A 23,650-nucleotide genomic window follows, 5' to 3' on the forward strand; every position below is an offset into this window, starting at 1 on the left:
GACCAAAGAACAGAAATTATATGATTCTCAAGGGAAGGCCCGAGTTGAGGATTATTTAAATGATATGATTCAGACCGGACAAGATTTGCGCAATTTGGATGCCATTCTCCAGAATTTACAACGCCAACAGGAACTTCAAAAAAAACAGGTATAGAGGTCTTAAACTTATGGCGGTTATTTTCAATCCACATTAACACTCAGCAGCTTCACGAAGCGAAAACCATTCTTGCCGATGCCACCAAGGCGTCAATGGATCATAGCGAAAGCGTTCGCAAACAAGTGGAGGCCTTCAAGCAGCAGCAGCAAGATTTAGATAATCGACTTATGATAGTGACCCAGTCAGACACCAGTGAGCAGGCGGTTAAGAATTTCGAAACCAGCATGGAGCGTCTTCACAGATTGGAAATTGCAAAGGGCTACATGGGGACTCTATGTGAAGTGGACTATCTCAGGTTTGTTGATAGTACCTCCGTGATCTAAATTTGACAACTTGACTTAGATGGTTCAGTAAGGAAACTGTTAAATTACTTGCGACATCTCCTCGTTTGGCAGTTCCTCCTTATACGCGATTACGAACCCTCTCATCTGGCCTGAAATTAGCCCAACCTGCAGCGGAAGGGGCGGCACCTCATCTGGTCGCTTATGCTTCGAAAATAGCGAATATCCTACGAGACCAAATGGCCAAAGTATTTGAAGATAACTTAGAAAAGGTCCTTGCGAAGATGAAATGGCCAGGGAACGAATTCAATCTTTCAGATGACCTAATCAATGAGTGGACGGATGCGGTCGAGTTATTGCTGGAGCTGCAAGAACCGTGAGGAATTCCATAGTGTTGTGTTATGGAAGCTATTTATTCTAACTTCTGTTTTAGTGAGCTGGAGAATAGCACATGTTTTTCTAGCTCGGAGTCTGCTCCAAGTTGGGAACCTCCTGTACTTCTCCCCCTCGAAGTTATGTCTCGTCCGCTTGAGCTTCGATTTAAATACCACTTCAGCGGGGATAGGTCGACAAATAGGTTAGACAAAGTAAGCGTGCTTGCATCTTACGCAATGTTTATCTTTCGTGTCGAATGCTCTAACTCTAGCAGCCTGAATACTTTTTGTCCCACGTTATCGACCTCATCGGCACACATAGCGAGTTTTTTGCCGTACATCTTCAGCCGATACTCGACAAACGAGCTGAATTTGTCGACAAAAATCTCCGTTTGGCATATGCTGATGCGGTGTCATCCTTCATTAACTCTCTTTTTCCCATCCTGCGCCAAAAAATGAGCTCTGTTCTTCCCAGAATTTCCGATCATCCTCAGCTGTTAAGCCACTTTATCCATGAGTTAATGAGTTTTGATACCGAAATTCGACATGTGTGGGATTACTCCCAGAACAGATATTCTTCAGATAGCTGGAAAGGATTAACTTGGGAGGCTCTCGTTAAACAAGGCTGGTTCAACCACTGGCTGAAGGCGGAGAAAGATTTTGCGTTGTCACGTTATCAGGATATCATCGAAGGTGCAGACAGTGGGGAAATAGATTATTATGGCGTGGAGCCATCTGCCACAAAGCCGACTAAGGCTGCGATTAGGGTCAATGATCTTCTCGAAACAATCACAGAGCGGTACCGTCCTTTATCATCCTTTAGTCAGAAGTTGCGGTTTCTTATCGACATTCAAATCACTATTTTTGATCAATTTCATGAAAGGCTACGATCGGGACTAGAAGCTTATCTTGCGATGAGCTCTACAATTGGCCGCACTGTCCAAGGCTCTGCAGGTGCGGATGCTAGCCTAGAAGGTGTGTCCGGTCTAGAGCGGCTTTGTAGGGTATACGGCAGCGCGGAATATTTAGAACGGAAAATGCAGGATTGGAGCAACGATGTTTTTTTCTTGGAGCTCTGGTCAGAACTCCAAGAGCGCGTCAAGCAAAATAACCATACAGGAAGACCTGTGGCAGGGTGTATGAGTGTCTCTGATGTTGCAGCCCGTACTTCATCGGTAGTGGCCAACAATGAAGACGGAGAGAACCCAGCCGAAGGGGCTCTTTTTGACGAAACGGCGTCCGCTTATCGCAGGTTAAAAATGAGGACAGAGTCAATCATAGCATCAACTATGGTCTCAAGTGCCCAGTCAGCGCTTCGCGCTTACACTCTGATATCGACATGGTCTTCGCTTTCACCTCCGGCAAATACCAGCGGTCAACTATCACATTCATCTATCGAATTGGCCATAATTCTCAGAGAGCTCCCTGCCGAGATCTCGTTCCTCCATCGACTCCTAGCCATGGCTCCACTGCGGCGAATCACTCGCCAAGTACTCCTCTCCATACAAACATACATATGGGATAATGTGTTGATGCGGAATACGTTTTCGGCAAGTGGCGCATCCCAACTTGGTTGCGACGTCGATAGCATCTGCGAGGTCGTCGATGTGGCGACAGGAAACAGAATGGAATCCAAAAATGTAATGCAGAAACTTGTCGACGGATTATTCCTGCTCAATTTAAAAATCATACATACGCAGGAAGATCACAACTCTTCTCCTGGTGGCGAGGATGAGACAACGGGTTTGTCACTGTGGGAAGCAGAAAAGAGACTGTTTGCAAATAATGAAAGTGCGAGGTCATTGTTGACTGAATTGAACTTTGAATCTTTGACGGAGTCGGAGGCGAGAGCAGTATTGGAGCGAAGGGTGGAATTACGACGCTGAAAATTATTTCCTGCATATGGTGGCCCCATACATCATTCTATCTCGTGGGTGCCTCCATGCATCTACAAATTTGACATGCTGTTCCTTTCAGATATGAATCCTACTTCCTATCCATCCTTCTTGGTTCACACTTCCAAACAAGATACCCTGAATTCTGTTTGATAGCAAGGTCCTAGCACGGGGTTCCGTAGAGTGTTGATACAAGTACATTTCAATAGACTAGTATTCCAACCTGAATCCATATTGAAGCAAAAGGCAAAGAACATATCAAAGAAATAAGCTGCATATCTATTTTCCCCTCCATCGTAGCAACATGCAAGTGGTTGAGGACTTGGCCATCAAAAGCTCGGCTCCTCATCACGAGAAGAATATGGTGGCGTAATTATACAATTTCAGCCAATTAGCAAATGCCTGTTCTGTATCCATAGTCCAGCGATATATACAAATGGACTGCACATGAACATTCTTCCTTGCGTAAAAGTGAGGAAGATACCCAAGGATTTCAAGCTCAATGACGAACAACTGGCCCATGTCCACGCTCTCCAGGATTTCCCATGCGGAATGGTTTTGCTCCTTCAAAACGCTCACATGGCCCAACAACCTCCAACCCAACAGTCAAAACAGCATCTATCAAGGCATGGATAGTCTCTTTCTTTGTCTGCAAATTCACCACACACCTGAGAAACTTCCCATCTCCAGCGGATGGATCGTCCTCAACTGGTGGCGCGAAGTCGACCATGAACCCACAATGGACTAGCTTTTGGACCACCTCTTCAGTTATCTTGCTATTTCGCTTGCCTCGTTCCTCCTCGTCAATTCGCTTACCCTCAATTTCCTGATCGCGGCGGAAGATGAGTTGTTTGTTAGGAGCATAGCAAAAACAAACCTGGAGGCAAGGGGGTGGGTTCTCGCTGATGAGGAGCAGGTTTGGGCAATCAGAAACAGCCGCAACAAAATAAGCGGCCATGTCAGAAGCAGCATCTATTTGACGCTCATACCCCTCTGTGCCGTAGTAAGTCCAACTCAAAAAAAACTTGAGGGAATCGGCTCGACGGCCGCATTGCAACGTCATATCAGCAAGATCCCAAACTTCGGGTACAGACACATCTGCGTTGCCATTCAGGTCAGCAGCTAAATAATCGTTATGGAACAGATATGCCGCAGGTAGCGTATTTGCCCGGTGGAATTTGTTCATATCTGCACCCAGGAGGAATGAGCAGGTCACCGGAACGCCTAGCATTTTGTGCGGATTAACGGTGATGCTATCCGCCAAGTGGGAACCAGCAATTTTTGCTCTTTGCCTTCTCGAAAACGCATAAGAACCTCCCCAAGAAGCATCAACATGAAACCAAAGATTATGTTTCCGGCAAATGAAAGCAATTTGTTCCAAAGGGTCAAATGACCCGAGAACAGTTGTCCCAGCGGTCGCATTTACGTAAAACGGCGTCCTTCCCTCATTCTTAGCTTTGACAACAAGACTTTCCAGAGATTGAGGGATCATTCGTCCTTTCTGGTCGACTGGCACAGACCAAATAGCACTGCTTCCGAACCCAAGCGACTGTGCTGCCTTTTCAATAGAATAATGGCCATGTGCACTAGTGAAGAGAACAAACTTGTATCCATCACAGCCGTCCTTCTTAGTTTTGGGGAATAGAGTATTTCGAGCGACGACTATAGAGGTAGCGTTAGAAGCCGAACCTCCCTGAACCGATATCCCTCCGGCTTTAGGCCCATCCAAGCCAAAAAGCGATGCTACCTGTTTTGAAGTATACTTTTCAATAACAGTGAGTGCAGGTGACACTGGATACACATGAACATTTGTATTCAATGAGGCGATGATCAACTCCGCTGCGATACCCGGCGCATTTGTGGATGAATACAGTTTGTCCAGAAATCCCTGGTGCCATGTGTTGACCGAGTACTCTAACACCTGGTCTAGAATTCGAAGGAAGCCATTTTGTCCCTGACCTGATAAGGGGATCTCAAGATTCAAAGCGGCTTGTAATTCCTCCGGTCTCATGCTCTGTACCAGTGCCGAACTGCGGGCCGAGGCATGCTCAATCTTTGCGGAGCTGAAATCATATTGGTCTGCAGACTGGATAAAGGCTACAATGCGCTCTTGGACAGCACTTAATAACTACAGTGAAAATACTTAGCGATCAGCTAACTGTTCTCTTCTCTTCTGCGAATTCGAGCCGAAAATACTTCGGCTCAGAGAGCAGAATCGGGTTTGTCATGCTCCTATGAAGCTGCTTCACTTACATTTCGTACTTCCTCACTCCTCTCCAGACATTGATTCCCTGTGGCGGCCGTAGGGTCATTCGAAGACATCGTTATAGTCTATGGGAGGATTTTGTATTCATGACGCATCTATCAATTCTACTTATTGTGGGGTCAACGGGACAATAAATAGCCGGCGAGAAGAGCAGGGTTACTGCAGAGAACTTGGGAACTTTTTAATAATATTATAATACAGGGCTGTCGCACCTAAGGATCAATCCCGAATGTGGAGCGATATCTCATGGATGTTGTTATATTACTATGTACATCTGTACATCTGTATAGTAGACGTCAAACGAAGTATGTCCGTTCACTCGGCACTCCCTGATCGGACACAAATTTACTCCACCAATACGGAACCTCGAAAGGTGAAAATCCTTACACAAGCTAGAAAATTAAATGGTAAACATGTTTCATGACAGGCCCCCAAAAAGTCGAAAGGAGATCAGAGGCTTGATGCCTAAAACTTGGCTGTCAAGTTTGGCACAAAGGCCACATAATTTCTGATATGACTGACATTTTTGAGCCCTGGTATTGAGATTTCCATTTAAATTTCGAGTGTGTTGGACTTCCGAAGTTTTCGCAACGAAGCCGATTGGTTAAAAATGACGTCATGTTTAGCCATATCGCCAAGACCCATCTTCAGGCTGTGGAAGCAGACACCTTTCTCATGCTGCTGTTTGCTGATGCTTTTGATCCGTCTGCCTTTGCAGCAAATCGAGCTCTCGCCTGGTCGATATTTGATTTCGGGCATTGTTGATGATCGGGTTTACTCAGTTCCACCTTAGCGCTGTGTTCCCGCCCTTTAGCCATTGAAATCCAGTTGCCTCTTCTCCGCTTATACAAATCCATTGACCAATTCCTCCACACAGCTCGTCCGACAAAAGAGTCTCGAAGAGCTTGTTCGTTTGCCAACAGTTCCTCAGCAAACCGCTGCTTAACAAAAACTAAATCCTCCGTGGCCGACCACAGCGCATCAGCAACATGCGATCCGCTCGAATCCAAAGCGAGTTCAGCCATCTTTCCTGAAAATCTTGAGGTTATTTGACGGCGAAACCGAGCAGTAGAGGTTGGAAGAGTCAATGCGTCCTGAAGGACATGGGAAGCAATCGGGTCCTTAGCAATTGCCATTAAGCTCTCTGGTGTAATTGCAATAAGGCTCGCCTGTATCAGTTCGCTCAGAGGGCCGGGAGACTTAAGCATAGCTTGGGCAAGAAGAGAACCATGTAATTGCTCTGGAGAAGAGCCTTTGGAAGGTCGATTAGCGCTATCATTTTCTTCCTTAGTGTATTGCAATTTCAGGATGTTGTTGATCCTTGAAGCGGGATCTGTGCCATAGGATGACAAAAGTGTGTCCGCGAGTGGAGCTAGATCTACACCACGGACAACACTTCGTTCAATCAGGACTTTAATGACAGTCAGCCTTGAACGTTCCGCTAAAGATGGAACTTCTGGCAAAATCAAGTCCATGGCGCTCTTCAGATCTTCTTTACTCAATCTTTCCAAAATCCGAGCTACTACATGTCCTGCAATTTCGTTCCTAGATAGCGATCCAATGCGCTCCAGCACAATGGCTTTGTAGAAAGTCTTGAAAAATTTTCCTGGAGCGTGTAGCACGATTGTTTCCAATAACCGCGAACCAACGGGGTCATAAAAGAGGCCCTTTATGAACCCTGCACTCTCACTACCTTCCTCCAGATTCTCATCCGGCACAAGCCTCCGAAAAATCGAGTCGGGATCCTTTGCTTTTGACTTTCCAAGATGGGTTAGCTCGATTGAGAGCAACACTTGCAGCACAGGATTTCCAACAGGGTGCGTCGCCAGTGCCCGTAGATATGTATTATCGAGGCCAGCAATCAAATCCTTCACCATTTTCTCCAAGGCAGCATTGAATGAGGGTGGAACAGCTCGCCTTTCTCGCCCTGATCTATCTGGTTGAGTGACCACTTTCGCTTTATCTAAGTTCTCCTTTTTGCGGCTCGCGATGACGGTTGATTTAGACGGACTGTCTAGTTGCTCGCCGGCCAGTATCAACAGAAGCACTCTTATCGTATGCGATGCGAACCTATCTGTCAGCAAATAGCCCCAGTTTCCTTCTAGTTCGGAAATTGCTGTCAAGAACAGATCCTCCAGTCGTACGTTCGCGTTTGAATTCTCATCATCATTGTCATCTTTCTCTGTGGATTTTCTCCTCGTTTCCACGGCCACATGCGGTGCGGCGCGAAGGAACAAGCATTCGCAACAATGGCTTGCGAATCGATGTTGGGCGAGGTTGAGGAAGTGGCCGACGAATTTGCTAAAGAGCCGTTTAATCTGACTAACAGTAGAGGCTGAAATTAATCTTTCCATTAACCTCGAACATGACTGGCTGCAGGCGATTTTCAACTCCTTCCCGTCGGCTTCTTCATAAACTCGTTCTATGAAGATATCTTTCTCTTCCTCTGTCTCGAACTGATTAAGTTCAAGGAGCCCACCTGCGCGAGAGAAATATTCCTGTTCTTCTGCGTCGAGTAGGCCGTAGAAGGGCGCATCCATGGAGCTCGCTGGCCCCTCCTCGAGTGGGATATAGTCATCTCCAATTTTTGCTTGGCTATACGGAGGATTGGAGTCGTTGTAACCGTCCGAGGCTTTCTGTCGTTTCGGCGATTTGTGATCTCCAGCTTCATCGCCACGCTTTCGTTTGGCCTCCGCCCTCCGGCCTCGTTTTTGCCTCTCCCGAGGCATTGTAAAATTTATGTATGATTCGGATCTATAAAATATGCAGATAAAAGAACGGAACAACTCAGCGAGAAAAAGCTGCCCCTCCGTTTTACGGTGCATGTAATAGCTTACGTGATCATAAAATGCAAGCAAACAAAACAAACATTTAATAAACTTGGTAAATGATAACCTCAATTACTTGGAAGGATTGATTGGAGTTAAACCAGCTAACTTACCTCTTATCAGTTTCGGCTCAGACAAAATATTACAGGATAAATTTAGATTCATAGAACGACAACTAGCAAAGCTGCATTAAACCGCAGAGTACACAGCAGTGACATTCCGCCCACACTCGACCCGCTGCTCTAGGCTCACTTTTCTCCCGTCCAATTTAACAGTGCGGCGAGGGGTAATTTGAAATCGACTGTCCTCGCCCTGACGTTCGCGGGATATAACGTCAGCAGGAGGGTGGATGTGCGTTGGGGAGGCAATATTGTTTCTTTTCCCGGTGCCTAATTGGTAGAATTCATTTCCTCCCCACCAGAAAACGTCTGCACCCCAATTCGTATCTGTCTGGGAGCCGCCATTTGATGCTGAAACATTGGTGAAGTTGCTCAAAACAGCCGCAGCATGGGTTGCGCCTACCGAAATATGGCTTATACCAATGGGAACAACTTTCTTTGCAGCGTCACTATACTCAAATAAACCACTAAGAGCCTTGATTTTTGTCGGCGTGCTTTGGACATGAGTCCACTTCCCGGTCCCAAGGACACCGAACAACCCTTTCCCGCAGCTCCAAAGATCTGTAGTGAGTCGGCCTAGGTCCCTTACCGTGGCTGGAATCTCCATTGGGCCAAGTACCCTTTTTGTATTGACGATAAAAAAACTATTTGCGCCTCCAGCGGCAATACTTGATGTATTTATCTCACAGCCATTAGCAGGATAAAGACTGGCGAGCGGAAGAATTTGTGGCGTATCAATGAATGGAGTATTGACATTGGTGTCTAGTCCGAGCTGGCCCGAACTATTGTCGCCGAATACGAATACCCGTCCGGTTTTATCAAGAGCAAGGGAATGATAATCTCCAGCCGCGATATTTGTGATATGGATCCCGCGCAGCTCTCTAACTTCATGACACGAGTCATATGGTCCTTTGGGCCGATTGCTCCACGTCAGGCCCGGAACACCCAGTTGACCACGGGAAGGAAAATGTTCCGAGCTAACAGCAGCAGAAAATACACGACCAGAAGTTGTTAATAAAAGCAAATGTTCAAGGCCGCTACTGATCGCCGTAACCTTTTCACCCAACCCAAGTTGTGGCTGCAGAGGGCGGTAACTCAATTCAGCTCGGTTTCGCCAGAATGGAATCCAGGAGCTTTCGAAAGGTTTCCACCCATTCTCTTGATCTGATTTTGATACAGGGAGGGAATAAACATTGCCTCCAGAAGATAACGCAATGATCCTGTCCGCCGAAATACAAAGTGATACTAGGTTTTTCCCCTTGAGCGTCTTCGTTGGTTTGTAATCTGTTTTCGAATAGCCTTTTCCCCATTGAATCAAATCCCCGTTTTCTGTAATAGCGGCACCAAAACTCTGATCAAGTTTGACATCGCGAAGAACCATGCCATCGAAGTATGATATTCTCCTTGGAGTCTTGACAACGAATTCATTCGAGTCCGGGTTTGTAACCAACCCCGTATTAGACCCCCATGCATACAGCCCCGGCCGCTCCCAACTTCTCTTCACCTGGACATGCTGCGGACTTAGTGATTCCCGGTTTTCTTCTGTTGATAAATTCTTGCGGGTTTTGGCCTCCTGAACAATGAGCTCTGGGTGTTGATACTCCGAGGTTTCTCCAGCACTTTCCGGTCTATCCCTAGTGTAATAATATCCTAAGGATATAGCTGTAGTCACTCCTGCAACGACAATGTAAGGACTATATCGTCGTGCCACCACAGATTCCTTCGATGGTTCTTGAGGTCGGGCAGTAAAGTAGGGACATAATCGTGGGGCAAAGCATCGCGGGCTTTTGGACGGCAAGAAGCGTTGTGAGGCAAGCCGCTTGCTCCCTCTAGCAAACATCATCATGCGTGTTTTTATTGATTCTTACCCGTCCATCGAGCGACGACTTAGGATTGCTTGGCTTAGCAAATCCCAGATGAATGCTTCTGAGTCTTTCGATTTTTGCTTTTGACATGGTCGGACATTAACTTTTAGGTTCCGGGTTGGGCGGGCATGGCCGGCAGAATCATGACTTGGGCGCGAAATAGCAAAAGCGCTTCTGATACCAAACACAATCATCCTAGCTTCTTGATTTCATAGAGGCTATCTAATGCACGGTATGGAATCAGCGATATGATAGCTGACCATTACCAAATAATTATGATTCACTATGGCGTCTCAACCGGAGAATCAATGCCACCCTCCCAGTACACCAGCTTCGCCTCTCTTAAAAGCTCGCAATGAGCTAAGGGCTACGGTTAAGGAGATTGACAATGATGTTGACTTTGCTCATTGGTACGGCTCCATTGAAAATGACCTTCTTGAGGCTAGCTATGAAGAATACCAGTATCTATCACCCGGCTCCCTAATTCCTATTATTTTCTGACAAGAGTTAATCATCATGGACAGATCATGTCTCGATGAATTGGAAACATCAAAATTGCACCTCGATTCTCTTTTGACCGACACTACATCTACGCTGGAGCTCTTGTCCACTCTCTCTGAATCCTTTAAGTCCGTGGAGGCGCAAACATCTGCCTTTCGGCAACAATGTGAGGGGCTATTATCAGCACAGTTACGCAGCTCGAAACTGGCGGATGAGATTCATGAGAATTTGCAGTACTATGACCTTTTGGACCCGGTTTCACGGAGACTCAATGCTCCCGGCGCAGGAAACTCTGTGCGGACAAAAGATTTCTCAGACATGTTGAAGCGGCTAGACGAATCCTTAGATTATATGCAGACACATGTACGTGTATACCCACTTCCCCCTTTCTACTTTTAACGATGGTACTCATCTCAGAAGCCCGAACAAAAAGAATCGGAGACTTACAGGTCTCGCTATCATCTTCTTTTGACTCGCGCCCTCACGTTGATTCGTGGCCATTTCGTGTCCACCCTGAGAGAGATATCTTCCGGTGTTGCAAAACGAATCGCGGATCGACAACTCAACGACACAACTATGTCCGCTCTCCTCTATGCTAAATTTCGTGTGGGTGCGGCAGATTTGAAAGCAATCGGATTAGAAATACAAAAACGAGCCGTCCCCCCTGTTGACTCTGAACAAGGAACTGAACCTGAGTATCAAAGTTTACTTAATGAGCTTCATACTAGCTTTTCGGCTACGAGAGGCAAATTGGTGATACCTGTGTTGCGGAAAAGACTGAACGATATTGCCCAAGCCCCAAGCACTTCAAAAGACCTTGTGGTATTCGCGCGGGCCAGCATCAGCTATATTCGTGGCATATGTCTCGACGAGTTTGAACTCTGGGGACAATGGTTTCATGGTCAGCAAGGCCTTTACGATTTTCTAGAGTCCGTCTGCGAACCGCTCTACGACCATTTGAGACCAAGGATTATTCGCGAAACGAAACTTATCAAATTGTGCCAGCTTTGCTCACTCCTACAAACTCGTTACTTATCCGATCCCGAGGATGAGGGGGAGTGCGCTGACCCGACACAGCTTGACTTCTCTATCTTAATCCAGCCTGCATTGGAGGACGCGCAAACCCGTCTTGTCTTTCGAACGCAGGCAATACTGCGAGATGAAATTGAGAAATATAAGCCGCGCCCCGAGGATCTTGATTACCCTGCTCGCAATCGAAGCGTGTTATTGCAAGGGCCAGAGAATAACGAATCCCGCACAGTACCACACAGAAAGGCATCGATTGCTGGACCGACCACTCCACTCCCCAAGATGCCAATGGTCGTCGACGAGGACATTGATTCGCCTCAAGAAAAAGATGTGCGATGGGATTTTGATTCAAGAGCCGCGTTTGAAGGATGGTATCCAACTTTGAGGAAAGCAGTCTGGCTGCTCAGTCGCATCTATCGACTAGTGAATGTATGTTGAACTATTTAAATAACCTGTTAAGCCGTACCCTGTACTTCTCCATGCTGACAAACCATCCTAGTCCACCGTCTTCGACGACCTAGCACACCAAGTTGTCCACCAAACAACCATCTCCCTCCACGCCGCAAGCTCTCAAATTTCTACAAAAGCTTCTCCCGCAGATGCCCAGCTATTCCTTATCAAACACCTCCTCCTCCTCAAACAGCAGATTGTCGCCTTTGACATCGAGTTCGTCAGTCCCGACATCTACTTCGACTTCTCTGGCGTAACAAACACGTTTTGGGAACTCCGACAACGAGGCGGACTCTTCAACCCACGAAACCTTATGCGACTAGTTGGCGGCGGTCTGCTTCCCCGCGTCGTAGAAAACATGCTCGATGCAAAAGCGGAGCTCGACGGCAGATTACGCACGGTAATCAACGACTTCACCAACTCCTTCTCGTCGAAAATGACTACCCCCCTCGCCTCCCCGGCCAGATCTACAAACCGAAGCGAGTCATACAGTAACGCCTTACGACTTACCTGCAAAGCGATCGAGAAGGAAGTTCCCCATCTGCGACGAATTCTCGATCAATACCTTGATGACGTGAGGACGAAAGAAACGCTCGTTGGAGCAGTGCAAGATTCTGTGATTCAGGCCTACGAGGATTTCTACAATAGCTATATATCGACACTAGAAGGGGGGAAGGATGGAGTAACAAGTAACAAACTTTCGACCATGGAAAAAAGCCGAAAGGCTCAGGAAGATGGCGTGTGGGATGTTGATACATTTACGGGATGGAGCGAGACCGTTTTCCACGTTGGGGTTGCTGGCCTGGCGTCTTCAGAAGGTCGGGTTTCTGATTTGAGTGAAGAGGATGGAGATGTGAGGCGTGGCAGTGATGATATATCGTCGTCTGGAGAACGTCAAAGGCCAAGCAGGAATGGGAGTATGTGATAATAAACGAAAATCTGTTCAGATTTGTACAGTATATACATACTTCGGCGATTTCTTGGGGAAAATGCAATGTCCGCTTTCACGCATAGAATACAGAAAATGTGTTGTAATATACAATACCTCCATGCTTTAATCGCTCAACGCCTCATCCCATTACTTCTCCTTAGCCTGGATGGAGTTATACAGAGGTGACAGAATGAAGGTCAACAAAGCCCATTCGGAAATCAAATGTATGTTTATTTTAGCAAGAAGTCCGCCTGAGTCATGTATGCAGCTACCACTGCCGCGCCTGCGCTGCATCGGTCAGTTTGGGACAACAAGTGATGATGTTGGGGCAACAGCTGCCGTGCTCGCTACCAGTGCCATCTCAACCTCTCGTTTTTGTAAAGCTTCAACACATGATATTACATTTAAAGTATGACCTAATAGCAACAAGCCAGACACGAGGCTCAAACCTCGGCCGTTCGTCACAGGTCACTTGCTATATATATATATATCAGCTGATAGCGGCTATAGGGTCCTCTACGGTATACGTATTGTTATATCCTTTAGGCACCCAAAGATGTGGAAGGTGTAAAGCTTGATTGATTAATTGCTAGCTAAGCGGACCATTTTATATAGGGTAAGAGCGTTACACGAGACACGTGGTTGTCTCACAAAAGACACTTGTAATCTACACTCACTAGTTACTTGTAATACCTTCAGAGAATCTTCGGAATCATCACATATATCGAGAATAGAAAAAAATTCAAATCACGATTATAAAATGATTAAATTGAGAATAAGGTGAGAAGAAGAAATCAAGTTCTAAAAGAGAAAGAGATCTTTTTATTGGGTATAAAAGAAATGTATAGCCAAAATATACTATTTATCAATGAGTCATGCACATCACGATGCGGTTCCCTTGTCTTCAACCAAAAACAATAAATAAATAGAATATAACACCAATATCCCAGACCTCCAGCCACAGAATCTTTCCAAGCAGCAAACTAACAACACCCCGCCATCATCCATCCACCAATTGCATAAGAAGCAAAAAGTAATTGACAAAAAGATGAAGCAAATAGATGACGATGACTAGAGTTAATAGATGGTGGATGAATGATAACCGAAATTTGGGGGTAAGATGTCAACGCAGAACGCAGTTGTTTGAAGAATCTGATATAATCACAAGAATAACCAAACAAAAAATAAAATAAAATAACAAAGGCTTGCCGAAAATATATATGTTGTCGTTATTACCTAGCTGCTTAGAGAACATGTCGAATCTTCGCATGCAGCTCAGTATCCAGGAAGTTGTAGTGCGGGTCAGGTTTGCAAAAAGGGTGCTGGGAGAGCAGGGTTTCCGCAGTCGGGCGTTCGAAAGTATCACTAAAAAGAAAGAGAACATAAATTTTAGTAAATGAAGCGACATTTATCAGTTTCATTAATCGGGTTGATCTGAGGGAACGGTGGATTTAAACAGGAGAGAAAGTAAAGAAAAAAAAAGGTGGAAAGGAAACCCACATTGTAAAGCAATCATACATGAAAGCAAGAGCTTCCGGCGTGATTGCTACAGATACATCGTCAGGAATTGGCGGCGCCTGGTTCAAACTTCCCAGCTTGAAAATAGCTCCAATCGCCTCCTCCTTACTCCATGGTCGTCGGCCAGCGAACATCTCTAGCACGACGCAACCAAGGGACCAAATGTCGACTTTCGCACTATAACCTTGACCCTGTGATTGTACAACCTCTGGCGCCATCCAGAATACCGAGCCCTGCATTGAATTCGTAACATCATTTCCATATATATTATCAGTCTTCTTTGAGATGCCGAAATCAGAAATCTTGCAGGTACCGTCAAGGTCGAGAAGGATGTTGTCGGCTTTGAGGTCACGGTGAAGAATGCCTTGGTCATGAAGGTATGCCAGCCCGCTCAAGACCTGGTGTGTAAGAGACTTAACGATGCCTTCTTCGAACTTGCCGTGTTTGCGAAGGCAGCTCCCGATTGATCCACCGGGGATATACTCGAGATAGATGGAAATGGACAGTTCCCCGCGCTCGCACCCGAGATACTGTACAATATTGGGATGTTCGAGATGTTGCATGGTATCTATTTCTTGATCGAGAGCAGAAACCATCTCTTTCATTTTGTCCTTGTCATGGCCTGCAGCCTTTTGGTTGACTTCAACTTGTTTTACTGCCAGAATTTCTCCGTTATCTGCATTGATGCCGAGATATACCCTACCATACGTTCCTTTGCCGATAAGTTGACCTCGAATGATACGGAAAGTAGCTTGTCTCTGAGGTAGCTTATTCTGGGACCCAGGGTTCTGCGGCAGTGGAACTGGATGCTCACTCAGCCGACTTCCAGGTTTAACCTGCATAATCTTCGCACCGAACATCTTGGTACTCTTGCGTCGCAGAAGAGCACCCGATCTAGCATTGGAGGCTATTATGCTTTGGTTTCTGTGAACCTGGTGAGCGCCCTTCGCAACCTCACGGATTGATTTCATGCGGTTTAGTCCACCACCTTGGGATCGAGTGACATTTCGTTGTGCAATGGTATTAGCTGTGCCTTTTGCCTTCAGAGTGGACTCCGCTGAACCAAAAGAGTCCGTGTTGTCTTGAGACATTATAGAATCAAGGTTACTGTGAGCAGCTCTGCTTCGCAATGCCTGGCTGTCAGTCTCTGAGCCAATGGTAGGCCCGGGGCTGGTTGGAGATAAAGGAGGAGACATCATGCTTCCTTCCACGTACGGCTCATCCAGATCGACGTCTGGGAAGTAATCGTCTAGACGTTCAATCATACCCTCTACCGGAGGCCTGCTTGCCCAAATGTCGTCCCGGACGATTGATTCGGGACGATTGAACTCAAAGGCCTCTTGTGAATCTAACGAGTCATTTTCATTGCTGAGATGTTCATTCTCTCCACCTATTTCTTTGTCTGTGCTTCGCGTCGGTGGCGTATTGGATGTTTCTCTTATAATAGGTGATTTGAAGCTTACAGACATCCCCTTGGCTCCTCGTCGACCGGTATTGACAGTGAGAGCAGGTTTTGCAGACCGACCTTGGATAGCACTTCCGTTGTTTGTCGATGTTTTATTCATCTTTGTTAGCGTCACACTCTTCGCGCTAGCCAGCGGTATAGCAAATAGACCTTCATCTGAATCTTCATCTGAATCATCTTCAGCAGCTGGTGCTTTCGCGAAAGACACTTCGGTCTCCTGGAAGTCGAAGTCAGGACCAATTGACTTTCGATTTTCTGCCAAAGTAGAGCTGATTTTAGCAGATGATGGACTAGCGGAAGCAGAGCTATCAAGATCTGTGCGAAGTAAATTCATGTTGTCAGGGAGAACAAGAGTCTTCCCACGCCCATCGCCTTCGTGAGGTGCTTTAAAATTGGAAGTACCCTTCCCACGGGAGAAAAAGGGCAATTTCGGCGAAGATGGACTGTTTCGTCGTCCATCACGATCGTTGAGGTCGACGGATTGCAATGAACGGCCCTTTCCGGAAACAGGCTCAGATTCAGAGCGTGGAGAACGACTAGAGACAGTAATTGGACTGGGGAATGGTTTCCCAATAGCACTAGAAACTTTCCCAATGCTAGCCAACGCTGCTCCAACCAATCCATCACCCACCCCAGACGAGGGGGTATTTGAAGTTGGGGTCCATGGTTTCTCTCTACGTTCTTCAGATATCTGTTCAGCAGAACTGCGCTTAGAACGATCAGTGTCATAACCTTTGGGCGGACGATCACCTGGCTTTCTGCTCAAAGAATTCACTTTAGAGAGCGTGCTCGACTCTGACGGTGCCGATGGCGGTTTTCGTAGTGGAACTAGGTTATCCGGTTTCTTATCTTCGTAGGGAGAAAGTCGACGTGAATCAAAATCTATTACACCATCCCGCCTTATAGACACCTGCGGTGACTCTTTCTGTTGCTGATGTTCTTGTCTTGATTGTAAATAAGCCTTCTGTTTTCGTTCAGCTTCTCGCCGATATTCTTCATGAGCTGCTAATATTGATGCCTCTCTACTTTCCAAATCTAGATCGATATCATTGCCATTTTCGCCAGGGCTCCGAGGGTCATAAGGGGAGAATTTGTTAGTATTAGGCTTCATCCCTGGCTGAGACCTATGGGAGGGCGATACTGTTCCCACATAGTTCCTAGCTTCATCATTCACCATATTTCTACCTAGTCGAGCGCGTTCTGCCAATGAGAGGCCCAAGCCAGTTGGCTGGGTCACCGGTACAGTCGCAGATGGAGTGGTGAGGTGAACGAAAAGTTTCAAAGTGGCCTGGGCGTCTGATTTTGTCCTGCGATTCACAACCAACATTGTATCACTAAGCGGCTCCTCGTGGGTGATTTGACCAAGTTCCGTAAGATATATCAAAGCACTTCCCGGGTCCTCGATACCTAAGCTATGGCATATAGTAGCTCGTAGTGTGTCTGCAGCATCCACGTCTGTGAGATCTATTAATCGGTAATTCCATCCATCAGGGGTAGCCAGAGCGAATCGCCTTTGAGGCACGTTAGTTGTGACCTTTCGAGACCGTGATTGGAGCCAATCATAATCAGAAACGGAAGGAGGTCTCTCATTTAGGGACATATCGCTGCCGTCGTAACCTTGTCTCATAAAAGCCGAGGTTGGAGGGAGATGGCGTGCACCTGCTGGACTTGTAGGCGAGTCGGCATTTATCTCATCTGAGCCAGCATGTATTGAATCAGGGCCCTTCTTCCATTTCAATTTATGAAAGAACCCTTTACCGTGCTCCTTCGGCAATGATTCACCTAGTCCTTGGCGCGTGCATTGGTCTTGTGGCGATGGCCCTGATCCGTTTTTCTTGGAATCGTTTTGTCTACTAGCTCCATGGGCCCCAAAGAGGGATTGAGATGCGAACCCTCGGCTTAGCAGTGAGTCAGAGCTGTGGCGCTTCTCAGGTCTCCCGGTATTTTCTGCGGAGTAAGGGACATATTCTTGGTGCGCCATCGTGACCATATGCCGTCCAGGACTGCTGCTTTGAGGATTATCTTCGGAAGGCAGTGGAATTCCATTGTCGCTTGATGCCGACGGGCTATGTCCCCGCCGGCCATCCAGCATTCCGAAAACATTTCGGGAAAAGTCTGAGCGGGAATCCTGGGTCGGAAATTCAGAACGCTGGCCGGAGTGCTGCTTTTGAGCGGAATTGGGTGTTGTTCTGGCATATTGCTGACTAGGGCTGCTTTCAGCGGTTCCAGAACCGAAGTTTGTGAACGAATCCCGCCGTATATTAGGCGAATTTTCTAATCCATCCTCCGTAGATGCGCTAGGCAGCATATGACCCTCGTAGTATCTGGCGCCCAGAGTTGCATTTTCCGAACTTGCTTGATCAGCAATTCTCCTGATTAGCTTTCGCATCCGTTTCCCCTCCTCTCGCTCTTTTGCCCTATCCCACCCAGTGCCGCTCTTTGCGCATTCATTGGCAAGCTGAGGATATACCACGTTGTGCATTTTACCTAGGTCTTTTCTGCCATTTGCACGACTACCTAACTCCACGAAACTAGCACCGTAGAGGTTTAAAACCCGAAAAGTCTCCTGCCAATGATTGGAAAATCCATTTTGAGCAAGCCACTGTAGTACACGATCAAGAGGCCACCTTTCGTCGGCTTCCTGAACCGTCATGCCGCCGACCAGGCATTCGTTTGCCTGGCCAGAATCGCGGGATTGCGGGTTGTGTAAAGTGGCAGTTGGTGGCCCGGAAGAAAGAGCATCCTGGCGGTCACGCGACGGAACGTTTAACTGATGTGACCGGTTCCCCGAATTACTCCGTAGAGTCCCATCATTATATGTTGAGTTAGAAACGTGCCTTACGCTTTCCGATTCAGCGGCATATCCGTAGCGCTCAGCGCGTACATAAGCCTCCTGAGGGTCGTGGGTGAAGAGGGGAGGAATCCCAACTCCGGGGCCGAACGATTCACCCCCTGGAATATAGGTTGCCGATGTAAGGGGGTGTGTCTCATTGTTTATCGATCGAGAAGGGATGGCTAAGGGGGCGGGCTGATGCCGAGAACAGGTAGCACTGTACGCTAAATGTGGGTTTTGAGCTTGGTTGGAAGAAAGAAGAGGTGGCGGTGGTGGTGGAAACGGTTGTGCCATTGCTTGATGCCTTCCCCATCCTTGTTGCCATGCCGACTGCACTCCATAGGCTGAACCTGGAGGAGGGCCGGGAGGTGGTGGAGGGACATGGGCGTGACATGTATGGTGCATCCGAGGGGGTGGTGGAGGGAATGGCATCATATGCGTTGGTCCGCCAGGCTGTCCGATGTGAGGCGGCGCCGGTATATACTGTTGCCGTTGGCCATCCATAACGTCACCCCGATGTCTTCTCTGACTGAATAAAATACGTCAAAGAAAAGCTATCAAGACGTGGTCATGATTGGCAACAACAGCACAGAATATGTTGGCAGATTCACACATTGATTCGACGGTTCCGGCGCATTATATGAGGCGAGGCGTAACCAATAGGTTAAATATTTTCTCCGAGGGTAATGGTAAATGGTTCGTTGAAAGCGATGTGCATGGGCCCAGATGTAAGTTGCGGGGTGTTGAAATTATTTGACGAGCGATTTCTTCCAGACCTCAAGCCCCTAATATATAAAACGATATCACGTAATGTCGCCGACACAGGTCCAGACCAGTGCAATTTCTCTTGACGCAAAACGGTATCAAAATGGCTAGAAGAAAGTGTGGGAAGAAAGTGTGGTGGAGGGTCAACCTAGAAGGGCGAAACGTGAAAGCATATATGTCAGCAAAATATTCTAAAATATTCTAAACTCTTGTAACGGCGTGTGAGCAGGAGAGAAACGAACAGGAGAAGCTCAAAGTGCACGCCCTTGGAAAGAAGATCCCAGAACTGAAACAAGCGGGGGATGTGTCGGTGGACAGAGCAACAAGCGGGGAGGAATCGCTAGGCGGAGTAGTTACGGTGTCGACGGCAGCAATAAAGGGTATCCAAAAGCCAAAACAAGACCAGAGTAACTCACTGCCCAGGGAGGTACTTCTGCAGCCAACTCCGTGCGATGATGGTGGACATCTCAAGGTGGTTGTCTCAGTTGCCAGTTTCTCAGGCGTTGCTCTAACTGCCCAGCCGCCCAAGCGTTGTTGCCAGCCCACGTGACGCCCAGCAACCCTGGGTCTTCCACTGCGTGTGGCGGCTGGGAGTTGACTTGTCGAGTCTCGCGCGGCCTTGATTCTCTAGCGCCAGCCCAGGCACCAAACACTGGCAAACACAGTGATCGAAACCCGCTTGACGCTCCTCTTGGCCCTGGCCCAAAAACGATGATCTCCCGTTGCTGACTGCGCGGACTGCCTCGCCAAAATCTCTGAAATCGGGTGCTATGATTACATAGGATGCTTGCTTGGGAACTTCGAGGAGCTGGCCTGATTTGGCAAAATAAATTGTGCGCCCTACGCGGCGTACAGGTCGAGTCCTCTCTACCCATGGGCTTGCTCCCCTCCTGACCTGCATACAATTGATTATTGCGTCATGTAACTTTTAACCGTTCGGACAAGGCAAAATTAGAGTTCAACTGTTGGTCCCCCTATCCAAAATGCGGCGCAAACGTAACACACCTCCGTGAGAGCTTCACCATGATATGTGAATCCGTTCGGTCTATTTCATTGGCTATCCAAGATCCGCTAAAAATGGCTCACATATCCAAAGACCAACCTCTTGCCATTCTAGCATCTGCCTTTATGAGGACAGATGTTGAACCAAACCGGAAAAAAAAAAAAAAAAAAAAAAAAAAAAAAAAAAACACTCGGCCATCCTCTTATGATACCTGGGGTTCAGCAACAACTACAATTTGAGCAAAGTGTTCTTTGATGCGTTTCCAACTGGCTTCCATCAGTGGGGAAATCTGGTTTCTACACGATATTCCCCAAGTTCGCCCAGACTGGGGTAATCGCAGAATAGGAGAACTGGAACAAGGTCTCAATGTTATATAAAGCCCTGTGGGTAGCCAGCATACAGGCTCTTTCAACATTTTTAGAAATTTGATGAATACCAGGTTTCGATCGGTTAGATTATTCAGCATATTAGCTCAGACGGTGATAGGAAGAGAGGGTGGAGATGGTAGAGGCAAATTTTTCCGTTGTCATGATGTATATCAGGCCCGAGTCCCTGGAAACATATTTGCAGGAGACTTGATTTACATACAGTAGAAGCATTTTGCCGACTCTGGTTCTATCAATAAACGCCTCAGTCGATGAGCGCTCGCTCAATCGTATTTAATGTTGATTATTCATTGATCTTCAAAGATGATATAGCCATCAGTAGTGGGACTAGTAAGGAGAAGAAATAACCAAGTCCACTTATTTCTTCCAGTTCTGAGCTTTAAAAATTAATCATTAAAAAAGTGTTACTTACGTACTTGATTTCTTGTCATCCATGAATATTATTTTGGTAGGTTTCTGACTCAGGGTCATCATTTCTATCTACTTCAGGCTATTTTTGTTGGACCCTGATGAAAACCAAATAATAGTTACTTTAACGAAAGGTTTCCTGCACTAACGATTTTAACGATTTCAAGTGAACCGGAAGGTGGGGAAGGGAAAACCACTCTTGCTATCACCTGTATGCTGATGACAACTGATACTCGATGGGATGCATTTACATAATTCCTATCTGAATGTATGTATGGCGCCTATGTGCCCGTACCCCAAATGCAGGAGTGATTCATGAAAAATAAAGCAAAGAAAATCCCCAGTCTTATTCTACCAAAAGATTTTGGTCGGGAAGATTTTGGTCGATGCATTCAATGAATATGCCCTCCATAGAGGGTGTCTCCGCTCCATTCTTCCTCTTGCCAAGGCCAGCGGAATGTGCGGGGGTTCTTGGACGGTTTGCCAAGACTCTGGGCTTCTTGTGTCGGGCCATTTTATGATTTATTATTCTGTATGGTCCAGATCTTCTGGTTTCTTCTGGTTATGGTTCATCAAAGCAGGAATCGGTAACTCAACCATCGGTTAGAGTGTACTCCGTACTATTTTAATTTTCCCAGCGTGGTAAATAGAGAAACCCTGTGGTTACGAGTGCGCATAAATAAGCCTTAGATTCTAATCCCGAGGAATATTTTCGCATTAACCCGATGTCGGCGAGGTCATTCATTTATCTCGACCCGAGGAAGGGAATGCATGAGCAACACGCCTAAGGTTCACGCTAGGAGCACTTATCGCCCCCAACCAGTTGGATCACACACTCTCTGCTCTTCTCATCTTCCCCGTCTTCCAGCGTGAAGGAAGCAAAGGAGGGAGGGTCACGGGGGTGAGCACCTATAATCTCAGCATAACAACAACAAAGAATAAGTAGAAAAATAAAGAAGAAAAACACAAAGATCCTCAGCCCGAATATATATATATATATATATATATATATATATATATATATTTTGAGGGACGACAAAAATCTATTGTCATTTTTCCATGAGAAGAAGCAGCATCACTGTGATTGATAACTTCATGCAAACGCTGCGCTGCGCCACACTGCTAAGCTCTTGCTGGCTGGCTCACAGAAGCCAGAAGAGACTACCTCATGGCCTTACGGGAAAAAAGGGTTAGCACACCCCGGTCATGTTGAGGTACATCCATGTGCATGCACATGCCCCATGCACATGGCGGCGCATCCCCCACTCTGTTAAAATATCGTGGTGTGGAGGCTATATCAATTGATTGTCGGAGTGACGGGGTCAACCTGGAAGCCGTGAATGGTTCCTGCAATGATGGATACATGCGTCCTTACAGCGTCGTTCGACGTAATAAAATAGTACTACATTGATATGATTTGGGGCGTTTGACACGATGTGACTGGACAATCAATACTACAACTGATATATGATACCATGATATATGGTCGTAGTCGGTTCGAGGAAAGTCGCACCTTCATAAGGGGTCAACTGGGGGAGGGATGTCAAATGCCACCGTCAGAACAGGGGTACGAGGGCGAGGAGGCTGCTGGGGGAATGGCTTGGCTAGACTTGGCCGTCGGAAATACTTGGCTCGCTTGGCTGCGTCGTATTAGTGAAAAGCACTCTCTGTCACTTTTTTTTTTTTTTTTTTTTTTTTTTTTTTTGATGCGCTTTTTCCCTTCCCCACCTTCTCTGGCAATATCAAAATTGACTGGTCAGTCAATAACTCGTGTTAATCTTCTTAACAGTTGGCACAGTGGCGGCGGGAAACCATCTTAGCATTCATATTATTATGGCGGGACAATTTACAGCCCGAACTTCTTCAAGTTGAGGGCCAAGCAATTCCGAGAATGCTCCCAGAGGCCCCAGGATCCGAGCAAACCGTCACAAGGGGTATTACGAAGGGCGAGGAAACAAGGTTCGTGGCTGTGTGCCACCTGTATTTTGGGCGGCAACACACCCGTATTACAGGAATAATACAGCGTTACGCAACGCCAAGGATGCCCAGACGCTCAAGGTCATTTTCCCCCTCCCTCGTTTCCTCTGGTCTTATTGCAGGCTGATTTCTTGGCCGCCCGAGGTCCCTTGTCCGCCCACTGCTTTTGGCCTTCGCGCTGTCTCAGCCTGCTCTGCTCCGCTCATTATTGATCTGAATGCGCTCCCGAATGAAGCGGAGATGCGGGGATGTGTACAAGCCGACTTTTGAGATCTTTGGCCGTTTGGAATCTGCTAAGCGTGGGGATACGGATGCGGACGGTAGGTATTGACTCAGAATCGAGGAGATGAATGCACATGTCGATCCTTTTCCTTTTGTCCCCGCGATATGAATTAGATTCAGTCGGTTTAATTCGGATGGCTATATTTGATTCAGGCAAATGGGATTAATATTTAGCAAGGTAGGCCCGAAATACGTTGACAAATTACATGGCGAAATCAAACTCGTCTCAATTTATACACGAACAATAGCCGTTCCAGGGTAATACGGGAGTGTATGGAACTGAACATAGAGCGGAGAGGGTTAGCCGCACACCTGAT

General features: G+C 46.8%; 9 protein-coding genes across 9 annotated transcripts in view; 3 read left to right on the forward strand and 6 right to left on the reverse strand.

Moving 5' to 3' along the window:
* Positions 1–64: 64 nt before the first annotated feature.
* HCAG_06584 (conserved hypothetical protein) lies at positions 65–2,698 on the forward strand (the record flags this gene model as incomplete). The annotated part of the gene is made up of 5 exons (XM_001538929.1): positions 65–148; positions 205–452; positions 500–814; positions 872–1,025; positions 1,085–2,698. The coding sequence occupies 5 exons, from the start codon at positions 65–67 to the stop codon at positions 2,696–2,698; spliced, it is 2,415 nt and encodes an 804-aa protein (XP_001538979.1).
* Positions 2,699–3,055: 357 nt separating this feature from the next.
* On the reverse strand, positions 3,056–5,029 carry HCAG_06585 (hypothetical protein; the record flags this gene model as incomplete). The annotated part of the gene is made up of 3 exons (XM_001538930.1): positions 3,056–3,299; positions 3,376–4,835; positions 4,961–5,029. The coding sequence occupies 3 exons, from the start codon at positions 5,027–5,029 to the stop codon at positions 3,056–3,058; spliced, it is 1,773 nt and encodes a 590-aa protein (XP_001538980.1).
* Positions 5,030–5,620: 591 nt separating this feature from the next.
* On the reverse strand, positions 5,621–7,702 carry HCAG_06586 (conserved hypothetical protein; the record flags this gene model as incomplete). The annotated part of the gene is made up of 2 exons (XM_001538931.1): positions 5,621–7,105; positions 7,301–7,702. The coding sequence occupies 2 exons, from the start codon at positions 7,700–7,702 to the stop codon at positions 5,621–5,623; spliced, it is 1,887 nt and encodes a 628-aa protein (XP_001538981.1).
* A 288-nt stretch (positions 7,703–7,990) lies between these two features.
* Positions 7,991–9,760, reverse strand: HCAG_06587 (conserved hypothetical protein; the record flags this gene model as incomplete). The annotated part of the gene is made up of 1 exon (XM_001538932.1): positions 7,991–9,760. One exon carries the CDS (start codon positions 9,758–9,760, stop codon positions 7,991–7,993), a length of 1,770 nt encoding a protein of 589 aa, XP_001538982.1.
* A 541-nt stretch (positions 9,761–10,301) lies between these two features.
* On the forward strand, positions 10,302–12,690 carry HCAG_06588 (conserved hypothetical protein; the record flags this gene model as incomplete). Its single annotated transcript, XM_001538933.1, has 3 exons — positions 10,302–10,649; positions 10,704–11,744; positions 11,815–12,690. The coding sequence occupies 3 exons, from the start codon at positions 10,302–10,304 to the stop codon at positions 12,688–12,690; spliced, it is 2,265 nt and encodes a 754-aa protein (XP_001538983.1).
* Positions 12,691–13,940: 1,250 nt separating this feature from the next.
* HCAG_06589 (conserved hypothetical protein) lies at positions 13,941–18,565 on the reverse strand (the record flags this gene model as incomplete). Its single annotated transcript, XM_001538934.1, has 4 exons — positions 13,941–14,061; positions 14,215–15,321; positions 15,430–18,474; positions 18,522–18,565. The coding sequence occupies 4 exons, from the start codon at positions 18,563–18,565 to the stop codon at positions 13,941–13,943; spliced, it is 4,317 nt and encodes a 1,438-aa protein (XP_001538984.1).
* Positions 18,566–18,835: 270 nt separating this feature from the next.
* Positions 18,836–20,006, forward strand: HCAG_06590 (predicted protein; the record flags this gene model as incomplete). The annotated part of the gene is made up of 4 exons (XM_001538935.1): positions 18,836–18,988; positions 19,062–19,109; positions 19,522–19,684; positions 19,819–20,006. 4 exons carry the CDS (start codon positions 18,836–18,838, stop codon positions 20,004–20,006), a joined length of 552 nt encoding a protein of 183 aa, XP_001538985.1.
* Positions 20,007–20,576: 570 nt separating this feature from the next.
* On the reverse strand, positions 20,577–21,101 carry HCAG_06591 (predicted protein; the record flags this gene model as incomplete). The annotated part of the gene is made up of 3 exons (XM_001538936.1): positions 20,577–20,661; positions 20,869–20,895; positions 21,079–21,101. 3 exons carry the CDS (start codon positions 21,099–21,101, stop codon positions 20,577–20,579), a joined length of 135 nt encoding a protein of 44 aa, XP_001538986.1.
* Positions 21,102–23,234: 2,133 nt separating this feature from the next.
* The window catches only part of HCAG_06592 (predicted protein), a gene marked incomplete at both ends in the record, with an annotated part of 712 nt that continues 296 nt past the window's right edge, over positions 23,235–23,650 (reverse strand). The window contains 2 exons of the mRNA XM_001538937.1: positions 23,235–23,471; positions 23,577–23,612. Of these exons, the coding sequence (XP_001538987.1) occupies positions 23,235–23,471; positions 23,577–23,612 (273 nt within the window). The remainder of the gene's footprint in view (positions 23,472–23,576; positions 23,613–23,650) is intronic.

Source organism: Histoplasma capsulatum, genomic scaffold (genome assembly GCF_000149585.1).
Source record: "Histoplasma capsulatum NAm1 scaffold_6 genomic scaffold, whole genome shotgun sequence".
Lineage (NCBI taxonomy): Eukaryota > Fungi > Ascomycota > Eurotiomycetes > Onygenales > Ajellomycetaceae > Histoplasma > Histoplasma mississippiense.